Below are 21,903 nucleotides of genomic sequence, written 5' to 3' on the forward strand. Positions count from 1 at the left end.
AGCAGGGGCCAGCGTGGTCACATCTGAATGCGGAGAGGGAGCAGGCTGTGCCTGGGAGGAGGGTGATTATTATGGGCAGGCTGGGGGCTGGAGAAGGTTCAGAGCTGGTGAAGGGCCCTGGGAACAAGGGTGGGCCCCTCACTGGGCATCTTCACAGGCCTTTGGGGGCTCAGGGCTGGGTCCTCATTGTGAGCTAAGCACAGCAAGGTTTGGCCCTGGGGTTGCTCTGTGTGCGCCCTTGGGGCCTGGGTCAGGTGGGGAAGAGCACGAGGGAGCCTGTCCGGGGAGCTCATGGCCCTGACCTTTGGACGGCTCTAGTTCTGGGGGTGGAGGTGGACGGGGATGATTGTGGAGGCTGCTGGGTTCCCAGCGCAGGGCAGGCCTGGGCAGTGAACAGACTGTCCCCAGGGCTGGTCAGGGGCCCAGTGTAGATGTGCTCCATACCCTGGGAAGGGCCTCACTCCTACGTCCTGGGCAGCGTTTGCAGCTTCGTTACTGGGTCTCGGTGACCTGCGTCCTCCCTGCCCCCTCAGTGTACCCTGTGCGGTGCCTACTGCCCAGTGCCCATGGCTCCTGCACGGACTGGGCCGCCCGCTGGTACTTCATCGCCTCCGTGGGCCAGTGTAACCGTTTCTGGTATGGTGGCTGCCATGGCAACGCCAATAACTTTGCCTCAGAGGAGGAGTGTGTGAGCAGCTGCCGGGGACCCCAACATGGGCCCCGCCGACATGACCCCGGGGCCTCTGGCCAAAGCACCCATAGAGACAGTGGCAGCAGCGGTCCTGGGGACCAGCAGGAGGCCAGCCGGCACGGGACGGGGCCTGTTGTCCAGAGAGAGCCCTTGCCTTCCGGTGGCCTCTGGTGGCAAGATCAAGAGCCTGGGCTGGGGGCCGTGGACCACAGACAGGCCTTTGGAGAAGGGCCCCAGGGCCAGGAGCTTGGGCCCAGTGCCGCTGGACTGGACAGAGACGCAGGACCACCAGTGCCACTTTCCCACAGCTCCTCCTACAGGTGAGGCCCACCTTCCTCAGGTGGGATGGGGGATTAGGGACCCAGGCCCAAGGGCTGAGCCTTTTGGAGCTAAAACCCTGAGGTCAGCTGGGCCCCCCTCCATCCCTAACCTGGAATCTTCCAAACAGCCCAGACTGGAGGGCCTTGCTACCATCATTCTACAGATGGGGAAGCTCAGGCTTTGGAGATGTGAGACTTGCTTAGGGTCAGGCAATCGGTGGATGGTGGTGCATAGACTCCAGCAGATCTTGCTGGTATAGCCCAGGGCCTGTCTAGTTGAGGCCTAGGTTATAAGCGTCATGACCTTTGGCAAGTCATCCAAATTCTCGAAGCCTCAGTTTCTTGACCTGTAAAATGGTGATGTGATCTCATTTGTTGTTAGTCTTGTGACTGTCATATTAATGAGATTTGGGAAGATTAAAAGCAAAATAAATAAAGCTTTGAATTCCAAAGGGATCAGGCATGTGTTTAGCTCCCCATGGGAACCTGGTGTTGCTTCTCTCCCAGCCTCTCCATTCCCTGGGCTCTGTGCCTATTCTGTGCTCTTGCAGGAACAGGTTGAGGTAGCAATGCCTGGGGATATTGGGGGGGTGGGGGAGGGCAGATTCCTGAGTCCTCGGGCTTCTGGAGCTTGGCTGCCCCTGGGACCCTCTGGCCCCACCGGTGCCCAGGACGGGATGGGCACCAAGCTTTCTGTGTGGTGAAGTCCCTGGTCCCGGCACTCATGCAGACCCTCCCTCCCACCTTTCCAGGATCACCCTGGCAGGCTCAGAGCTCTCCCTCGTACAGGTGGCCCTGGGGCAGCTGGTGCGGCTCTTCTGCCCAGATGACAGCTCCCTGGACCCCCACGCCAGGTGGCAGAAAGACGGGCGGCCTATCTCCTCTGCCAGGTGTGTGTGCAGCCTGCACAGCCCCTCTGATCTCCTGGGATGGGCGGGTGAATGTGGGGCGACGGTGCCTCTTATAGGAGCCAGGCTCATTGTTGCCTCAGGAGCCCAGAGCTCAAGCGCCCTCTCTTCATTCAGGCACCAGCTGCAGCCCGATGGCTCCCTGGTCATCAGCCCCCTGCGGGCAGAGGATACTGGCACCTACAGCTGTGGCAGCACCAGGCCAGACCGTGACTCTCAGAAGATCCAGCTTCGCATCATAGGTCTCTGTCCCCACCCCCCCCCCGCAGTGGGTTCTCACGGGCCCCGGGGTGGGGTACTGGCCGGGAGGGCCTGGGCCGGGGGGCCTCGACACTGGAGGACTAGTGTTTCCTTGGGCCAAGGCCTCCTGGTGGCAGGGACCACATGCTCCAGCTGGGCTGGGGCGGATGTGTTGCCCCTCGTGGCCCTCATTTCTCCATTGGTTCCCGGCGGGCCCCATGGCCCATCCTTCCTTCCACCCCCTTCTCCCCACAGCTCACCCCTTGCTTCTCCTTGCCTCATGACAGGGGGTGACGTGGCCGTGATTCCTGAGGCTGAGCCAAGGCACTTCCCTCAGGCCAGGGGCCCAGCCCAGGGCCACAGTCCTCGGGACCCCAGCCTAGGGGGCGGTTCTGGGGGCCGGGGGGCTGTCTCCTCCTCGCACCCATGGCCCACGAGCAGGTAACAGTGTGCAGTGCTGTCCTGCTCTTGGTCTGCCCCACTGAGGCCGGGGTTAGGGGAGGTCTCGGGGAGAGCAGGGGGAGGGTGAGTGGTCCCAGGCCAGCGTGTGCTGTGAGCAGGCTTGCTGGCGCCTGCTCAGGGCTCTGTGAGGGGAGGGCTGGGGAAGCATGGCTCCCGGAGCTCAGCTTCTGGAGGAGGAAGGGGACCCCGCCCACTACCCTGAGTCGTGGGGAACGGAGCCGGGGCCTGGCCCAGGCCTCAGGAGCCGAGGGAGGGGAGGACACCGGCAGCTAGAGGGCCTGAGAAGGCCTTGAAGAAGGGCGGTTTACGGAGGGGACGCAGAGAGCTGGGGGTGCCCAAGTCAAGGACCTGGAGGCAGACGCGCAGGTCGGTCGGGCGGGGGACAGTCGGAGGTTCTGGGTGGGGAGGTGATATAAGCCACAGGTGTCTTTTAGACCTGGTCCAAGATGTCCCAACCGGAACAAAGGGGTGATGTTGGGAAGCGGAATCTGGCTGGAGAGGGGGAAGGGGCCCACGAGGCTGTGCGGAGGTCCCGTCCCCTGACGTGGGTGGGAGTGGGGGAGAGGCAGCGGCAAGGACCCCCTCACGGCCGTGGGGTGCTTGCTCTGCAGGCTGCGTCTGGACCAGCACCAGCCTGGGGTGGTGGACGCCCATCCAGGCCAGCAGATCCGGCTGACCTGTCGTGCCGAGGGCTTCCCACCCACAAGTGTCGAGTGGCAGAGAGATGGGCAGCCCCTCTCTTCTCCCAGGTTCGTTCAGCTCCTTTCCCCTCCCTCCTGGCCGGCCTCCAGCCGCACCCCCACTGGGGGAGGGAGCTGCAGGTGCCCCCTGGTCCTGAGCAGGACCCCAGGGCCCCTTGAGGGTTGGAGCTGTGGCATCGGGCTCCTCGGGCAGACCGCATTTGGGTCTCTGGGCCTTTCTGGACTGTGGTTAGCGGACAGAAGTAAGGGCCTGCCAACAGAGGTGACAGCTGAGCGAGGAAACAGAGGCGGACACACTTCTGGCTGTAATCCCAAGGGCTCAGGTTTATTGGGCCCGTTCGGAGGTGAGCCTTTTCTCCTCCGTATGACCTGCAGAGGAGACCAAATAGGTGGGTGCTATTTTATCCCCATTTGACATGCACAAGCTGAACACCACACAGCTCCTAAGTGGTAGAACCTAGAACTGAGCCTAGTAAACAAGTGTAGCAAAAACAAGAAACCCAAACCAGAATTATTTTGTATCAGAAAACTTGACTTGTTTATTCAGGCTCTAAAGTCAGGCATCTTTAAGGAGAGTGCCAGCAGCTGGAGGGCCTGAGGGCCGGAGGCCTACTGGCCCTTGGTCAGATCCCAGTGACAGCAGGGGCTGCTCAGCCTCTCACCAGGGGAGGGAAGATCCTGCTCCTCCTGCCCCCTGCCGGGCACCTTGGGGTGGGGACAACTGATTGTGCTTGGCCCCCAGACACCAGCTGCAGTCCGACGGCTCCCTGGTCATCAGTCGCGTGGCTGTGGAAGATGGAGGCTTCTATACCTGTGTTGCAGTCAACGGGCAGGACCGAGACCAGCGCTGGGTCCAGCTCAGAGTTCTGGGTAAGGCGGCAGTCCCGGGCGGGAGGGTGAGTGTGGCCGGTGGCCTCTGAGGTCAGGTGGGCCAGGATGGGCGTGGTGGCTGACAGTGCCCCCTCCTTGGGCCCAGGGGAGCTGACAATCACAGGGCTGCCCTCTACGGTGACAGTGCCAGAAGGTGACACGGCCAGGCTGCTGTGTGCGGTGGCGGGCGAAAGAGTGAACATCAGATGGTCCAGGTAAGGCTCTGCTCCAGGCAGGCCTGGCCCTCGGGCTGTCGTACCTGAGGTGGTACAGCCCAGACAGAGGGGGTGCACCTTCCTGCGGGATGCTGCGGTCACCACTGCCCCCTCCCCTTATTCTTCCACTCCCGCCTCCCGGCCTGGTGTCAGGGAAGGGGCCACAGCGCCCTCATACCGACACCCGGAAGCCCCCTGGGACTGCTCTTTTCTGTTGGTCGGGCTACCCCGGGTTTCTCAACCTCGGCACTATTGAGATTTTGGGCTGACACGTTCGTCTGTTGGGGTGCACTGGAGGACGTCTAGCAGCGTCCAGGCCATCTACCTGCCAGATGCCAGTGGCACTCCCTCCCAAGTCATGGCAATAAAAAGTCTCCAGATGTTGCCAAATGTCTCCTGGGTGACAGAATCTCCACTGGCGTTGAGAAACCCTGGGCTGCACACACCTTTGAGGACTTCAGTGGTCTTTTACCCCAAATCTGTTGGTCTTTTATTCATTCAGCGGTTTTTTGCCCACTTCCTCCTTGCAGTATGTCAGGACTAGGCTAGGCTCTGGGGATCCTGGGGGTAATCTGAGCCCCCCAAAAACTCCCAGGCAGGAGAAGGCCCAGTGTCCCCCAGGCTCCAGAGGTTTGCCCTAAGTGCGTCTGTGCACAGTGGGGTGAGGCTGTCTCCTGTCTGGGAGAATGGATGAAGGGAAGGATGTTCTTGGTCAAGCCTCAAGGGTGAGTATTGGAGCGATGATGCCAGGATGGGAATGGGCCTGCACACTGGCAGGAACGGTGAGGGGCACGGAGGTCGGCTGCCTCTCTGTGGCCTTGATGCCAGGGAACGTGGTGGGAGCCTCTGCAGGCTTCTCAGCTGGTGCCCTCAGCCGGCCCTGCCCTGATCAGCTGTGGCTGTGATTATCCTATCGGGCCTGGATCTTCCCAGCAGCAAACATGCTCAGGACACCCCTCTTCAAAACAAACAAACATAAACACACCCTCCTCTGACCCAGTGTTTCCCTGCAGTGGGGTCCTATATCGCGTCCCCTTCATGCACGGCTGTTCACATTATCTTGGTCTGCTCACCTCCCTGCTGGCAGCTCAGCCCTTGCCCCGGGGCCTCTCCTCCACCCCCGCACCCCCATGCCAGGGACACTGCCCTGACCGAGGTCACCAGTACCTCCCTGTTCCTCAGTCCTTGAACAGACTCAGTCCCACATGACCTGCAGTCTCCTTCCTGCTTCTCTGGCTGCAGCTTCTGTTTTCCTGGCCCGCTCATCACATCCCTCTCTCTGAGAGGCTGGTGTACCTTGAGGTCTGTCCTTGGTCCTCGGTCCTCGGCTTTTCTCTAACTTCACCTTGGGTAGCCCTGTAGACATGAAGTTTCCAGGACCATCAGTGCTGAGACACTACCTGGGTCCAGACCTCAAACCTGATGGCTCCTGGTGTCTCAGAGCACCCGAAATGCGAAATAGGGGAAAATAACCTCACCATTCACTCCTCATCCTGCCCTGGATCTCCCCACGGTGGAGGGGCACCACCACTGCCCAGTAACCAAGCTAGGAACCTGCTACCCTTGATCTCTTCTTCTCCCCCACCTCCCACCTCTGACCCTCACCCAGGTCCCTTTGCTTTACTGTCTGTCTCGTCAACCTGTGTGCACACCTGCGGCAGCCACTCACCTGGCCTCTGCCCTCGGGCTTGTCCCTGCCCCACGCTGCGGTTGGTGATCCTTTTTCCAAGCACACGTGGCGTTGTCAGTCCTGCTCAGCTCACACCCCTCGCTTACCCCCAGGATCCGGTCCGAACTCCTGACCGGAGCCGTGCGCACTTCCTCCCACGCCCACTCTCCTCGCTGCGGCCATGGCCTTCCTTCAAACCCCCGAGTCCCCGTGTCCTCCTGTCAGCCAGCCGCTCCTCCTCACCCTCAGGTCAGGCCTCGGCCAGCTGTCCTCCTTAGGGAAGGCTCCCCTACCACCTGCACCCCGCCCCAACTCGCTGGAGGCAGGATGCTCGTGTCCTTCATCCCGCTGCTTAGAGGACCTCTGTGGACGAAGAGGGAGAGAGAGACTCCTGTGGGGATAAGGGGCAGATCTGCAGTCACTTAGATCAGCTGGTGTGAGTCCACCTCACTTCCGAGGTATTTTGCTTCGGCGTTGCTGGTCTATCATCTTGGTACCAGACCCATCCCTTCCTTAAGGTGAGGGGCCGCAAAGAGGGAGTCGTCGGCTCTGGAGTGGCCTTGGATCACCACCTCCCCCTGGCCCCGGGAGGACTGGCACAGCTTCCCAGGGCCTGAAAATGAGGGCCTGGACAGCTCTCCCAGCGTCCTCTCCCCCCTAGGAATGGGCTGCCGGTGCGGGCCGATGGCCACCGTGTCCACCAGTCCCCGGATGGCACACTGCTGATCCACAACCTGCAGGCCAGGGACGAGGGCTCCTACACATGCAGCGCCTACCGTGGAAGCCAGGCGGTCAGCCGCAGCACCGAGGTGAAGGTGGTCCCGCCGGGTAAGGAAGGCCTACCCCAGGCATCTGCTTGTCCTTGAGAGCTGGCTGCCTGCTGCAGAATGCGGAGGGGGCAGGCTCTGCAGTCCAGGGGACTCAACTCCAAATCCTGCCTCACCTTGCCAGTTCCGGTAGTGTGACTTGGAGCAGGCCAGTTATCATGGGGCTTGAAACAGCCTGGGAGAGAACTGCCAGGGCCTTTCCGTGCTGGTCAGCCTGGATGGTCAGGCCTGGCTACCTCCTGTCTGTGGGGCTGAGGCTGGAATTGGCCAGGCTAAAGGTTGAAGTCTGGTAGAGATGTTGCTTACTGAGCGGGACTGACAGTGGGCTTCCAGTCTGAGCTCCTTCAGACAGCGACTGGGACGCACACGTCCCAGGGCCCAGCGCAGTGCTCGGCATCACCAGGTGCTCAGAGACTCAGTGATGGAATACGTGCCTGCGTGAAGGTGTTGCCTTGGCCAAAGCACCGTCCTGTAGGGGCTACTTTTCACCTCTGTCCTGCCCAGCAAATAGATCCTTGTCTGTGTATTTACCAAACTTACGAGACGTGAGACAGGGCCAGAAGGCAGATTTATGAGAGAAGGAGAGCCGTTAGGAGGATCCAGATGGGCATGTTTGTGATTAGCTATAGACATGTCTACCTGGGAAGCTAAATTGTAATCAGAAATTTGGTTGATGCTGAAGTTTGGTGGGGCTCCTGATGTGGTGTGACGTGACTGCCTTCCTGGATAGGACACTATGGCCTCAGTCCAGCTGCCTTTCTCCCACCCCGTTAGATGAGCGTTGCTAATCTTACTTTTTTTGTGTGTGGGCGGCGGGGGGGACCTTTCTTGATGAGAAGCTATCTCCCTCCCTCCTTTAACAGTGTTCATTCCATCGATTAGGCTGCATGTTATCTGCTGTCACCCATGTAAGCTTTTTGTAGCATTTCACTGCTTGAGGCTGTCTCACTGTGCCCTATTCGTGGTTTGGTGGCATGTTGGAACTGCAGTGTTCGAATCAGGGTGGGGGGCCTTGAGCTAGTCACACTCTGGTGTAAGGGACATACGTCTACTGTGAAGACCTCTCAAGCTTTTTGCCTAAAAGTTTAGGGTGAGAAACAGAAAATATTGTAGGGTTAAAACATAGCGGGGGGGCGGTCACTCACACTTCTCTAAGTGAGTGGGAATGCTATGGGGCAAAACAGTTACATGCGCACATTCTAGCCATGGTAACTATGTGCCCCAGGTGCTATTATTGTCTCCACTTCAGATAAGAAAACAGACACAGAGAGCTTAAGTAATATTAATTTGCCCAGAGACCCCCGGCTAGAAGTGGCAGAGCCATGATGGCGCCCAGGCAACCAGCGTGCTTCACCAGCAAGCCCAGCACCTCCTCACCTCTGGCCGTGATGGGTCCAAGGGCCGCAATGGCTGAGATAAAGTTGATACCAAAGTTATGATTTTTAAGAATAGGCATAGATGGCTTGCTCTTTATGTAAACGTAAGTAGTTCGTACTCTTGTATTATCGGTATTACTTTATACAGCCGTCCACTTGTTAGGTATGGTCTTTCAGTTGTATTTTAGGAGGGAGCAGGGGAGAGGGCATGGAGTAGGCCATCCCCAGCCCCGTGAGGTGACTTCAGGGAGGTGTTGCTCAGGCCTAAGCCAAGCTGAGTCATAAGAGCCCCTTCCAGAAAGGAAAGGCCACTTCAGCGCTAAGATGAAGCAGCAGGATGAAACTCTCACAGGGATTTATAAGCTACTGAAGCTTCCAGTAAATTCAGAGGGGGAGGCAACCAGCGCTTTGTGCTCGATGTAGTATCAGTGCCACAGTTCACAGCCTGTCCTCCTGTCACCTTGCCTAATACTCTTTGCTGTCTCCGGGGGAAGTGGAAAAATTGGAAAGATGGGGAACTAAGTGACTAAGCTGGGGATACTGAAGGCACAAAACTTTTGAGGTAGGAGGAAACCAGTAGTGAGAGAGGACACAGCCTGTGCCGACTCAACTGTGCTTAGGGCTGACGCTGCTCTCTCTTCCGCCCCATCCACAGGCTGCAGGAGTGTCGTCCAGCTCTTCGGGTCTCAATGGTCAGGGCAGGGGGTTAACTTCCAGAGATGTTTAATCGTCCAGGCAGTCAATATTTGGGAGTCTGTGATGGGCTGTGCACTGGGCGGAAGCTGCAAAAGAATGGGAGGACAGCTGCATGCTGAAGTGTGGCCAGTGACAATGGAAACTGAGAGCCCTCCCATAGCTGTACATACAGGTGTAACAAGGTTACAGAGTGACAGCACTTTGCTTTCAGGAAAACGAAACGGAATGGAATGGTAGGGGAGCGTTCTCAGCCTGCGCAGAGCCTGCTTACCCCCTCTCCCCCGCTGTCTTGCAGCACTGGCCACCGTGCCGAGGGGCCCTGGCAGGGAGTGCGTCGACCAGCCGCAGCTGGCCAACTGTGATTTGATCCTGCAGGCCCGGCTCTGCGGCAACGAGTACTACTCCAGCTTCTGCTGTGCCAGCTGTTCCCGGGTTTAGCCTCCTGCTCAGCCCATCTGGCAGCAAGGATACAACTCACAGGGCTGGGAGAAGGGAAGACAGGCTCTCGGTCTCCCCTGTCTGGCTGGCAAAGGGAGTTCTCCTCCGGAGACACTGGCCTCTTCAAAGCTGCTCCAGCAGTTGAGCACCAGCGGCAGCCTCCCTCTGTAGTCCCAGCAGTGTTTGCTTCTCTGACGTACCACAAGCGCCTGCCGAGTTGTCAAGAAGAAGCATCTATTTGGATGAGGACATCCTTCACTTTACAACTCCCCTCTAAAATTTGTTACACAGGATCAGTTCACTGTGTTTTAAAGAAAGCCACCAGGGTTCTCACTTCATTTAAAGCTGTGTGGGGAGGTGTGTAATGATCTCAAAGTTAATACCTATCTTCTACGGGAACACTGACTCCTGTTGTGTCAGGGAAGCATACTTTGATAGAACTAGGTCTCATCTGGGGTCCAAACAGCGGTTCATTGCTCTAGCCTCTCTCGCCCTTCTAGGTAGTATAGCAACCAGCTTCAAATCCCATCTGTGCATATGGTCATTAACAGCATGATGTTTGTGAAAACTGTCGACGAAGTGGAATATAAATGAAAGGCTCAGTACAGGGATTTGGGATGAAAGAGCAGCCACTGCATCATTATCTGAGTATGAAAGAACTAGAAAAGCTCCTTCCTTTCATCAAGAGGCTGGAGCCTTCCTCCCAAGGTGGACATGCAAAGCCAAGCCGTGAGGATCATCTCACACCTGCAGGGAGCAGGTGAGCCTGTTCGGTGCAGTGACCAACAAGGAGCCTCTCCTCCTCAAGCCAGTATGTCTGATGCAAAATACTTGCTGCCAGATAAAAAGCAGACTGTTGGGCTTCCCTGGTGGAGCAGTGGTTAAGGATCCGCCTGCCAATGCAGGGGACGTGGGTCTGAGCCCTGGTCCAGGAAGATCCCACATGCTGCAGAGCAACTAAGCCCGCGAGCCACAACTACTGAAGCCCGTGTGCCTAGAGCCCGTGCTCCGTGACAAGAGAAGCCACCACAATGAGAAGCCCATGCGCCGCAACAAGGAGTAGCCCCCGCTCGCTGCAACTAGAGAAAGCCTGTGTTGCAGGAACAAAGATCCAACTCAGCCAAAAATAAATAAGTAAATAAAACAAAAACACTATTATAAAAAACAGCACCAGCAGGATGGGGGGGGACCAATGGAGTGGAGGGCGATGCAGTACAGGGAACTGGTTTCAGAAATGGTTTGAGCTGGAAGAGGTCATTCTTCCTCTCTTGGAGCCTCTTAATTCCTTGCTGCTAAATCAAGAGGCCTGGTTTCACTGAGTTTCCGAGTTTCTTTCCACTTTAACCTTCTACACATCCTCCAGAGGACTGGCTGGGCCTAGTAACAGAGGTTATTCTGGGACACAAGAAAGACAGGCATTACAGGGAAAGGTGACTTTTTTATTACCAGCACACTGGCTGGAAAAGACAAACAGCTGCATCATGGGTGAGTGATACTTCTTCTTGGTCTACCTCTCATTCAACAAAAGAAATGTGGTGGCACAGGTCTTTTTTTCTTTTCATTTTTAAAAAAATATTGAGGTGCATCCCTTTCCCTAACCATGGCTGGTTTTGCTGTAGAAACTGGAAAATAAGGGCTACCTTCTTGGACTCCCCCGTTCTTTAGTTAAACTAGTATTTGGCAAATTTGTGACACACTTCAGAAGGTAAGTTTGAGGCAGGTTAGTTCTTGGAACTAGTCACAGAGTAGTGGGGTAAGGTTAAAGGTGAGAGTAAAACTCAATCTAGACCGGTGGTTCTCAACCTTCTTCCATACTGGGAGCTTTTTAAAAAACTGAACCTGGGGTTCTACTCTCCAGAGATTTTGATTTAATTGGTCTGGAGTATGGGCCAGGCATGAGGATTTTAAAATCTCCCAGATGATTCTAATATGTATTCAAAGTTGGAAATCACTGCTCCAGCCCAACTCCTCAGAATGTGAATCTCGTTAAAATGCAGATTCTGATTACTAGGTCTGGGGTCGGCTGAGGTTCTTTATCTCTAACCAGCTGCCAGGTTGAAGTCTGCACTTTGAGCAAGAAGAATCTGACATCAGAGATGCGCTTAGGAACAACCAAAGCCTAAAGTGTGGATACAAATATGAATTTTAAGAATATACTAGTCCCAGTGAAAGATTTTCTAGCCATCAACCTAGAAATCTGTGGCGGCAGTAGAATGGAGAGAGGACAAGACCAAAAAGAACCAAAACTCACTTGCTAATAAAGGGGAAAGAATAGCCCTTCATGGCCAAAAGCTTCTACCACGAACATTTATTTCTGTTAAAGCAGATTATAAATTCTCATCAGTACAAATATATATAACTTACATTTGATTGTAAGGCCGACGTTCAAAAGTAAAAATGAGATGGGATCTCACGTTGTTACCAGAGGTCAAGTGGCTGCAACTGGCAAATGGGATGTTCTGCTCACTGGGAGGGAGAGGGATGGACACACACACCCCCACATGCACACGCAGTGCTAATAAAACTAGAACCTCCACCCCCACAAAACTCGTGGGAACAAAACTTACTTAAAGGACAAAGCAAAACCCACCAAGACCTACATGACAAACCAACACAGTAACCTGTGTTCCTGTCTATGGATATGATCATGTCATTGTCACCTTAGTGTTAAAACAAAGTAAAGGATTAACATAAGGAAACTGCAGCAATATATAGAAGAAAATACATATTCTCTATTTAGATTGATTCCATTAAAATAATGACATTAGAATTTCTTTATAGGTTTAAAACCAGGACAATACTGCTCACTCTTTATTTAAAACTACAACCTAGTTGACTATATTGGTCATAAGCATGATTGTTGTTGCAATGTGCTACTTACAGTAAATGATACCAAGTAAGCTAGGGATCCCGTCTGCAACTTCCAACCCTTCCTCTTTTTACTTCAATAGGCATAATGATAAATCAATCTTATGTACAATTTCTTACAGCTAACCCTTTACCTTTGGCAAGATTACTTACAACTCATACAACTTTTTAATAGTGAGAACTATTTAAAATATTCTAAATGCATAAAAATAAAGATTTTGGCTTTTTGATATATATTTATAATATTTATTCTTACTCAAAATGGAAGCTCAACTTTACCCCTAAAATATAGCTCTGCTGGGCGGCTCCTGATATGCCCTCCCGGGAATTCTGGCAGCACGGCCTCCCTCTTGTCCCCAGCCCGGGCACAGGCCACCCTGTTTTTGATCTTTAAGACAGGCCAGTACTGAGAGAGGAGGCAGGTGAATGGCCTGAAAAACAAAGGGAGATCGTTTTGCTTCCCAATGGCCTGAAAAACAAAGGGAGATCGTTTTTGCTTCCCGTTGTGTTTTATATTCCAGTAAATGTGCTTTGAATACAGGTTCCTGTTCAGATACTTCTGCCTCTCTGTTGCCAGAGATTTGTGAGGGGCTGAGGGAGGAAGAGGGGGGCAGAGGGTAACATTTCCTTAAATTCTTTAGTCTAACTGCAAGACAGCTCTTCTCTAGGAATGGTTTTCTCCACTTTTTTCAATCACCCCTTCAGCACTCTATGCCTGGACATGCTCCTGGGGACCTTTGGGATTAGTGAAAAGCGTACTGGTTGGGAACACAAAGTCCCCTTTGCTCCTTTGACCTCCACCCTCCGCCCTTGCCTAAGTACAGACAAAATACGTAAACCATAAGGACTGCTTAAAGTTCAATTTCAAAAGTCTTCTGTAAGTCACTGGAGAAAGGGTTGGTGGGGGAGGGGTTAGTACGCTGCTTGGACTTGCTTTCTAATGCGGCCCACTGGGCTTCGAAAGGATCCACTGGGCAGGTGCCTGCAGGAACCTCTGTGTGCTTGTCTCCTGAGGCCAACCTGCCATCGTCTACACCATTGAAAGCTGCAGAACCGTTGAGGTGCTGAGCAGGAGGCTTAAAGAGGGGACTGGCAGTAGCACTGCTTGTCTCATACTGAGGGAATGTCTGCTGCTTGACCAGGTTGGGAGACTGATGGGGTTGGGCAGCCTGAGGGTGGCCTGCAGTGCCAAACACGTTGGCAACCATCTGGGAGGGAGTGATGCCCACCACAGGCACATTAGGGGCTGGATAGGTCATCCCGTTAGCCACAGGATAGGACTGGGCAGGGACAAAGGCTGGCTGCAGGGGTGGGACCACACCCACTGGCACAGGCTGAGAGGTGAGGAATGCATTTCCTTGGAAAGGTGGCGCTGGCTGGGAGATGGCACTGGGTGGAGGAGGTTGGAGAACTGGCTGCAGAGGGGCAGCTGAGGCCTGGGGCTGCTGAGCCCGGACGCACTTGGACACCTCTTCCAACCAGCGGTCAGCCTCAGAGGGAGTGCGTCTGTGACCAGCCTGGAAGAGACCTGGAGAGACAGCACCAGAAGATTGACCCCACTCGGTCCCTGGAACCAACAAGAGGAAGAGAGGAGAGAATCAGAATTATTAGGGGCTTCTTTCTTCACTGGATAATCTTGGCTATTTGAATGAGCCTAACGTAGAACAAGCCCCCCAGTGGGATATTCTGTGGTTTTGGTAGGTGGGAGGAAAGTCTCTATTACCAGGTTTTGTGGTAGGACAGGGAGAACCCATGAGACCATGTGGCTACCTCAGCCACACTGAGGGGCTGCTAGATATGGCTCAACTGCATCGAACCAAGGCCGCTGGCTGGCATCAGAACCCATCCCCACTGTTGCTGTGGCCTGCACATACTCTAAAGGGCCCGAGGTAATTTACCTTCTGCTCTAACAGAATGAAAAGAAAATAACCAGCGACTTGGTGCCGTACTTTGTGGCCCCTTCCTGGCTTCCAGACATATGTTGTCTTCCTGGTGAACTGCCTTTAATGTTATTAAATTTTTTTAAAATGTTCATTACAGAAAAACTAGAAAGTATAGAAAAGCAAATATAAGGTGCTTTTTGCAGCCTTTTTTGTAGGCCTGCCATTGTAAGAGGCAGAGTCGTCTCTTCCTACAGGCATGGCCACGGATCTGCATCCAGGGATAGGCTCTCTGGAGGTGGAGCCCAGGAATCTGGATATTATGGAGCTCTATGGGTGGTTCTATAGTCCTAAGAACTATCAACCTAACCTCTTTAGTTCCTCTCTGAAGGAACAATCCTTTCTCTCCTTCTTTTTTTAACTGGAGTACTGTTGCTTTATAGTGCTGTGTCATTTTCTGCTGTACAGCAAAGTGAATCAGCCATATGTATACATGTATCCCCTTTTTTTTTTGGATTTCCTTCCCATTTAGGTCACCACAGAGCACTGAGTAGAGTTCTCTGTGCTATATGGTAGGTTCTCATTAGTTACCGACTTTATACATAGTAGTAAATATGTGTCAATCCCTATCTCCCCATTCATCCCCTTGCCCCCTTGGTATCCATATGTTTGTTCTCTATGTCTGTGACACCATCCTTTCTTCGTAGTAGTTTATTTCCAAGAGGGATCATACTTTTCCTAAAAGGACTCCTCCCTGGTTCCCACTCAGCTAAATGGCTGATTTTTGAACAAGGGTCACTTATCTGATCCCAGAATCCTCACCATCATCTGTGGTCACCTTACCCGAATGTGTGGCTGCAATTCCCTTGTGAGCAGCATCAGGGGCACAGGCCCAAGGGTTGGTTTCACGCACAGGCGTTGCTACGGGTGCTAGAGCAGTATGGGCTGGCTTAGCAGCAAGCACATGGAAGGCTGAGTCAGTGCCATTAGCTACAATGGGAGCAGACAACACCAATGTAGTTAAGTTCATGCAAGGTGTGCAGGTGGCCCCTTGGAGCTGGGTCAGTCAGGCCAATGTGCAATACTGGTGGAACAGATAAAACAGAAAAGTTGGTGTTGGGATAACCATGCCATTTGCAATGGATACACAAACCTTTTGGCAAAGAGGGAATTAGAGGATGTAGTTAAAATGGGTGTACTGATAAAGCTGTATGACTCTTTTAGGAAAATATGTGTATGGAGAGAGAGGAAATGAAGACTAGAAAAACAATTTCAAATTAAGCTGAACAGAGCTGCTTTGTATTACAAGCAGGAAAAAGTCTATTCTAAGGTACAGCTTAGCCTTCGGCATAATGATATAAAGTATTTTCTTCTCCTACCACTATTCCAAAAGATCAAATTATGCCAACAATAACAACAATGGTTAAATACAATAAGTCCTTATTATGTGCTAGGCACTATGCTAATACTACTTTAGTGTGCATCATCTCAATTAATTCTCTCAAAACCCCCATATTACGGATGAGAACAATCAAACTTGGTATATGTTTTCATATGCTTAATAATTTTTTAATTTGCTACAGAATTAATTTCATCTTTTTTAAAGGTTTTTTTCCCCTCAGTAATGTTTGTAATATCTCAAGGCACCTACTGTTCTTTCCTGCCTCCCTTTTTTAAAATCTCCTAACCCGTGCTCCTTTACTCCAGACATCTATTCCATCACTTTCTATTCCTTAGCCTAGCTCTCTATATCTCATATGGAACAGACAAGTAGGCACCTTCTCCTGCCCTACACCAATCAGTCCCTCTTTAAGACTCAGCAACTATGCTTATGGCATTGGTATGATTTACCCAGGGCTTGCCTAAAAGACTAGCTTATCCACACACTGAGATTCCCTTAAAGGCAGGGAAAGGACTATATTCTATTCAGTTTTGTATACCCACTGCCCTGTAAATAGGCACAGAGTAAGTAGAATGTAACAGGACGTATATTCAGAAAGACCTGGGTTTAAATCCTGGCTGTGTGATTTGGGCAATTTACTTAACCTCTGTGAGCCTCATTTTCCTTATCTGTGATGCCTACCTCAAAGGGTTGTTGTGAGGATTAAATGAGATGAAAAAATATATGTCCTTACCATGATGTATGTGGTAGACACTGTGCTAAGTGCCCAATAAATTGTGCCTATTGTTATTGGTAGTATAAATATTTGTTTGATGAAATGAAAAGCCACTTGGTGCATATGACTATTAAGGTTTTTTTTGTTTTTTTTTTAAAGAGACTCCCTCCTAGAGGAAAAGCATGTTGTAGCTTTTCAATAAGAGCAGGCAAAAAACGTCTCCACAGAAAGCCTTTTTCTGAGCTCTCTCCCAAAAGAAATGAAGAAAGATCAATTACAGGAGCTCAAATTCTAAGTCTGTAATTTAAGTTATATAGACTCTTTGCTGACCTTTGAGTCAATACCAACTATTAATTCAGTATCTCTGAAAACAACAACTTTTACTAATTCTTCAATGCCACAAAGGCTAATTTTAGGATACTTGTTATGGAAAATGAAATGAACTGAAGTACCTTTTTCTTTATGGGCCTCTTGTGACAGGGTAGAGACTAGATGGGTCCAGTCTTGGCACCACTGATAATTTGGGCCAGATTGTTCTTTGTTGTGAGGGTGGCTATTCAGTGTGGCAGTAAACAACACTGAAGGATGTTTACTGCCATCCCTGGCCTCTACCAGGATGTCAACAGTAAGCACCTGCTACCATATTGTGAAACCCCAAAAATGTCTCCAGATAATGGATACCGAATTTTCCCTGAGGGGTCAAAATCACCCCAGGTTGAGAACCACTGTGCTAAAGAAAGCATAAGGCTAGAACCAACTCTGATGACTGCTGTTTCTGGAGAAATGGCTGGATACTCTGACTCTTAACAGTTAAGTAGCAAATAAAGCAGTGGGTTGGGACTACAGATGCTCCTGACAGAATGGGATGAAAGACAGGTAGGTACGTGCAAAATGACAAATGCAGACATCTCAGGAAACAGGAAGGGGAACAAAGCACAAAGACACTGTCAAATAGGGAAATTTAACGATTCAGAGATAATATCAAACAGGGAAATTAGTGGGTATGACCAGGTCTTGGGAAGCTCAGAATGCCAACTTACAGTTAGTGAGCAGTGTCATAAAAGAACTAGTTTCAAAGAGAACAGGTGAGCAGGCTAAGTGGGCACCAACCTTGAAAGGCAGGAGACTGTGGTGCCACCACTGTTACTGGTTTGGTCATTGGGGCGGATGAAAAGGGATCCTCGGAGGGTGTGCTGAAGGCATTGGTGATCTGTGAGCACAGGGAGCTGATACTCTCCGCTTCCCCTTCTACCTCTGGCACTGCAAGACAAACAGAAGATGGCTCCAGACAGAAAAATGGAACGATCCTGAAACAGAACAGTATCACACAAGGTGGCATTTTAAACTGAATCTTTTATTTGTGGAAGGAAAAGACTCAACTGTCAGGTGGGGATATAAAAGCAGCTTCAAAAAATTTCCTGACCACTATTCACTGGCTTTTCACATGAGAAGGTATAAAATGATAACAATTCCTGTACTAAGGTCTATCTTCCTCCCTTGCAAATCCCCAGATTTCCTTATTTCCTCTCCTGTGTGACACTGTTGAGAACTTGCTGTTCTCTTTTTGTGCCAAGATGTCCAGTCAGTAAGATCAACCTGTTTGTCTTCCGACCAGGTCCCAAGGCTGTGGTCTGAGTTAAGTTCTGCAACCCTCCAGTGACTCTTGTCAAAAAATGGGTTAAAGTCAGGCGCACCAGTGGGTGCTCAGTCCTTTTCTCTGTAATAAACTACGACAATGTGATCACTCTCATTCTTCTCCAAACTACCAAGTACCTGAGCTGTGATAACATGAAAAAGTGAACTGAGGTCCAGGACTCCAGAGGCTTTGTTCTTAATATTGACTCTAGGGGGCTTCCCTGGTGGCGCAGTGGTTAAGAATCCGCCTGCCAACGCAGGGGACACGGATTCGAGCCCTGGTCTGGGAAGATCCCACATGCCATGGAGCAACTAAGCCCGTGTACCACAACTACTGAACCTGCGCTCTAGAGCCCCTGAGCCACGTCTACTGAACCCGTGTACCACAACTACTGAAGCCCATGCACCTAGAGCCCGTGCTCTGCCACAAGAGAAGCCACCACAATGACAGGCCTGCGCACTTCAACAAAGAGTAGCCCCTGCTTGCCGCAACTAGAGAAAGCCCGCATGCAGCAATGAAGACCCAACACAGCCAAAAATAAACAAACAAAACAAAACAAAAAAATTGACACTGGGATACTTCTGTGTCACAGAGGAAGCTAATTGTATGTGCTGAACCTCTGTTTGCTCAACTGTGGAAAGAGAATAATCGTTTTTTTTCCCCATCTGCTCCAGAGGGAGACTGAAAATGAGGTACCTGAAGCATCTGGAGTTTCAGTTTTTACAGGAGTTGAGAGGTGAAAAGACCCTCAGTAACCATCTAGTTTAACTGTTCTTTAGGCTGAGTTTTATCCATCAAAGAACTTAACTCTCTGTACTTTTGTACCACCAGCAGTGGGAGTGCCCTATTGAGACAGAGCTTCCTCAGATTCTGTTATAGCACCAGCTCAACATGTCTCAGAGTGAAGTAAAATAGGGCCCAATAAAAGCACTGACCAGGCCTGACACTTTAGCTCCGGGTCTTATGATGAGGATAGAGCTACCAGGGCTGGCTCAGCTGTACACAGGCCACACAAAGGCCTGTGTGGCAGTTCTGAAAGGTAATGAATATGTGTGAGCAATCCCACTGTCTCTGATGAACAACAGATCTTAGATTTATACAGGAGACCCGTTTAGAGTTTCCTCCCTATGGAGCCAACCAGCCACAAGGACATTGAGAACTTATCCATTTCTTCTGGTACATCTGACAGTAATGCTATTTAACTGGATGTGTTTCCAAAGCCTTTTAAATGAATTCCCTGCTGGGTCCCAAATGGCAGAATAAGAATGGAAACTTGAGACCCTTGATGTTTGGAAGCAGGTACACTTTCATCAGGACAAATCACAAACCTTGTAGCTCAGGCTGGGAATTCCCATCATGGCTCTGTTACCTATTTGTTGAAGAGAAATGAATGACTCACGTCCCTCTCCATGAATCTCCATTTTCTTCCAATGGGAAATGATACAAGATATGTAACCACCAACCAGCCTCAGAAAGAGGGGTGGCTAGTTTGATGGGATCAGTGACTCCACTGGAAGTGATGGTAACGCTTCAGTGCCAGAGCACCCAGTGAGTTAGGTGGATGCTGCATTACCTGCATTTTTTATGGGGAAATCAGTCTTCCTCTGCATAGTGGAAGGCAACTCGTTGATGCGCAGGGATAGCTGGCGTTTAAAGGGTGACATCTTCTGGCTAAGAGCAGGAAATCCTCGGAAAGAGCCTTGGCGAGCAAGTTGTTCAATTGGTGCGTGCCGGCGTGGGATGGCGTGAGGATTGTTCATCTCCAGAGAGGCAGTAGCATCCGAAGTGGGAGAGGTGGGAGAGGATGGGGATGGGGCAGTGTTGCCAGGGGCCACTGATGAACCAACAACTGTCTTATCTGTTTCAGCTCAAGAAAGTCAAGAGAAAGAGGACCTTAGCAATGTCTTCAAATAATTTGAGCTTATATTGCTGAGGAACTCAAAAACTCTTCTAGGTCTTTTTACCCATCTCCTTCACCATGTCTCTTAAAAGACAGGTTAGAAGTGGGGCTCAGATCTCCTATTTTTCAGACAAATAAAACGTTTAGTAATCTACTACATGTCACATGGTATATCTACTAAGACAAAAATATTAGATCTTTTATTCCCATGCAGTGATTAAGACTCTGAACAAGATTAAACAAAACAAAACAAAACTACCTATGAACTCCTAGCAAAAGGTCCTTTAAAGAATGATGGTTCACAGTGTTCAATATTTGTTTGCTTTTTTGTTTGGGGGAGAGGATTTAGGAGTGGCAGAGTCAGAAAGGTCTAAATAAGCGTAAGTTTGATTAGATGTTAAAGAATGTCATAAAGCAGACATGGACATTAGGCATTTGTGGCTCATTTGAATAAAAGCATACAGAAGTAAAATTTTAAATTGGAGTAAACATAAATACAAGACTGTTTCCATGTGAGTACCCACTGTGTCCCATTCTGATTGTGGTAAGTCTCTACTCCCCTCCCCTCACAATCCTCTGTAGATGCTAGGACTCAACCATTTTGGCAGTTGCTGTGTGTATCAAAAAGTATTCTTCGGTGGTGTTAAAGAACATGCATCCAGTCTGAAAATCACTGAAGCATACTAAATAACAGGTATACATACTACATTTTCTAATTAAAATAGCATGGTGTTTCTTTATTCTTTGGCACAAATGTTTATAAGAAATGAAAAAAAAATCACAATCAATAATTTAATTTCAAATAAAAATATGTATCCTTTTTTTGGCTTAAAAATTAGAGCTGTTTGGGTCAGTATTAATGACGTTACCTAAAATGGCTGGTTTAGAATTGAAAGAATATAGTAAAAAAATTAGCAAAATTATATTTATATTTAAACCGAACTGTTTAATTCCAAAATATTCCTTGCTGGTTTCAGCCCTAGTTATACACAAGAATGCAAAGCATTCTCCCTAAGCCCTATCACTCAGTTCTAAAACACACTTGACTCAACAACCTCCTGAGTGACTTGAATGCTTGTACAGGCATTTCTGCTATGCTGCTATGGGTACCTGAAAAAAAGACACATTCTGCAAAACCACACGCTAAAATTAATGGGGCTATGGAAAAAAGACGGGCCAGCATCTCAAAACCTGTGGACTTTTTTCACAAAAGCACTAAAACAACAGTAATAATCTAGTAAGAAGAGTATCACCGAGAAATTTCTGCCTGCATTTATACCCAGCATCACCATCAGTGGGTCCTCTGCAGCCTAAACCTGGGACTTGTACTTCTTCCTTTAAAATGTAGGTCCTTGATAGCATTTGCTTCTCACAGACATCAGATGCATCAGAATTTAAAAATCTGTTCGAGGATGCAGGTTTTCCCAATTTTGTTTTTGAATGTCTTTGCGGCTTCTTCAACTGCACTCTCAGCTTCCCCGGTAGTTTAACATAATGGGAAGAGTAAACACTCTGAAGCCACTAAACAAGCCACTCTAAAGGAAAGGACTGTGTTTAGATTTTTAGCTTTGTTCTTAAGGTCTTCATATATTGCTAAGAGTTCTCCTTGACTGAAAAAGCTTGCCCCTGATAGCTTCCAAATATTAACCTGTTGGGAAAAACTGTTTAAATAAACACACATTGTAGTAGAACAGATTGTACCTTTCTTAGCATCTTGGATTTGTTTCATAATCTCCTCTCTTTCTGCTTGCTCAGTGGCTGTCGTGACACGGAATGATCCTTCTCTTGTGAAAGTGGTCCGACTGGCATCAAAAGTAGCAGTCACTCCACATTCCTTCTCCCGCTTCTGCTTACGTTCTAAACAGGCTGCAAAAGCACAGCCCACTGCGTGGCTCAGCCTTTCACCCTGTATGTAACAGAAGGTTTAAAAAACTTTTTTAGAGTTATGGTGTCAAAAATTACAAATTAGCTTGGACCACAAAATAAGTCTTGTTTCCACACAGGCAAAATGTTAGGAACTCCAGCTTAAAATCAGATTTTAGTATATTAATACGCCAAATTAATCTAAATGAATTATTACCTTAGGTAA

The 21,903-nt window shown here is 50.2% G+C and overlaps 2 protein-coding genes across 16 annotated transcripts in view; one reads left to right on the forward strand and one right to left on the reverse strand.

Moving 5' to 3' along the window:
- PAPLN (papilin, proteoglycan like sulfated glycoprotein) overlaps positions 1-12,014 on the forward strand; it is a 35,798-nt gene extending 23,784 nt beyond the window's left edge. For 2 of the 4 annotated variants that reach the window (XM_029238162.1, XM_029238163.1), the window contains exons 19-27: positions 534-1,011; positions 1,764-1,901; positions 2,037-2,161; positions 2,447-2,600; positions 3,233-3,370; positions 4,065-4,192; positions 4,299-4,407; positions 6,738-6,904; positions 9,271-12,014. In XM_029238162.1, coding sequence (XP_029093995.1) covers positions 534-1,011; positions 1,764-1,901; positions 2,037-2,161; positions 2,447-2,600; positions 3,233-3,370; positions 4,065-4,192; positions 4,299-4,407; positions 6,738-6,904; positions 9,271-9,413 — 1,580 coding nt within the window. In that variant the 3' untranslated portion in view covers positions 9,414-12,014. Of the gene's footprint in view, positions 1-533; positions 1,012-1,763; positions 1,902-2,036; positions 2,162-2,446; positions 2,601-3,232; positions 3,371-4,064; positions 4,193-4,298; positions 4,408-6,737; positions 6,905-8,934 lie in introns of those variants that run through there. The other 2 variants (XM_029238161.1, XR_003795938.1) reach the window with 2 other exon arrangements.
- Positions 12,015-12,276: 262 nt separating this feature from the next.
- The window catches only part of NUMB (NUMB endocytic adaptor protein), a 178,203-nt gene continuing 168,576 nt past the window's right edge, over positions 12,277-21,903 (reverse strand). For 7 of the 12 annotated variants that reach the window (XM_029238170.1, XM_029238167.1, XM_029238166.1 and 4 more), the window contains 5 exons: positions 21,516-21,720; positions 19,488-19,781; positions 17,389-17,538; positions 15,005-15,151; positions 12,277-13,848 (listed from right to left, as the gene is read on the reverse strand). In XM_029238170.1, coding sequence (XP_029094003.1) covers positions 13,133-13,848; positions 15,005-15,151; positions 17,389-17,538; positions 19,488-19,781; positions 21,516-21,720 — 1,512 coding nt within the window. In that variant the 3' untranslated portion in view covers positions 12,277-13,132. The remainder of the gene's footprint in view (positions 13,849-15,004; positions 15,152-17,388; positions 17,539-19,487; positions 19,782-21,515; positions 21,721-21,903) is intronic. The other 5 variants (XM_029238173.1, XM_029238171.1, XM_029238172.1 and 2 more) reach the window with 3 other exon arrangements.

Source organism: Monodon monoceros, unplaced genomic scaffold, assembly GCF_005190385.1.
Source record: "Monodon monoceros isolate NGI ecotype Baffin Bay Population unplaced genomic scaffold, NGI_Narwhal_1 Super_Scaffold_21, whole genome shotgun sequence".
In the NCBI taxonomy this organism is placed as follows: Eukaryota; Metazoa; Chordata; class Mammalia; order Artiodactyla; family Monodontidae; genus Monodon; species Monodon monoceros.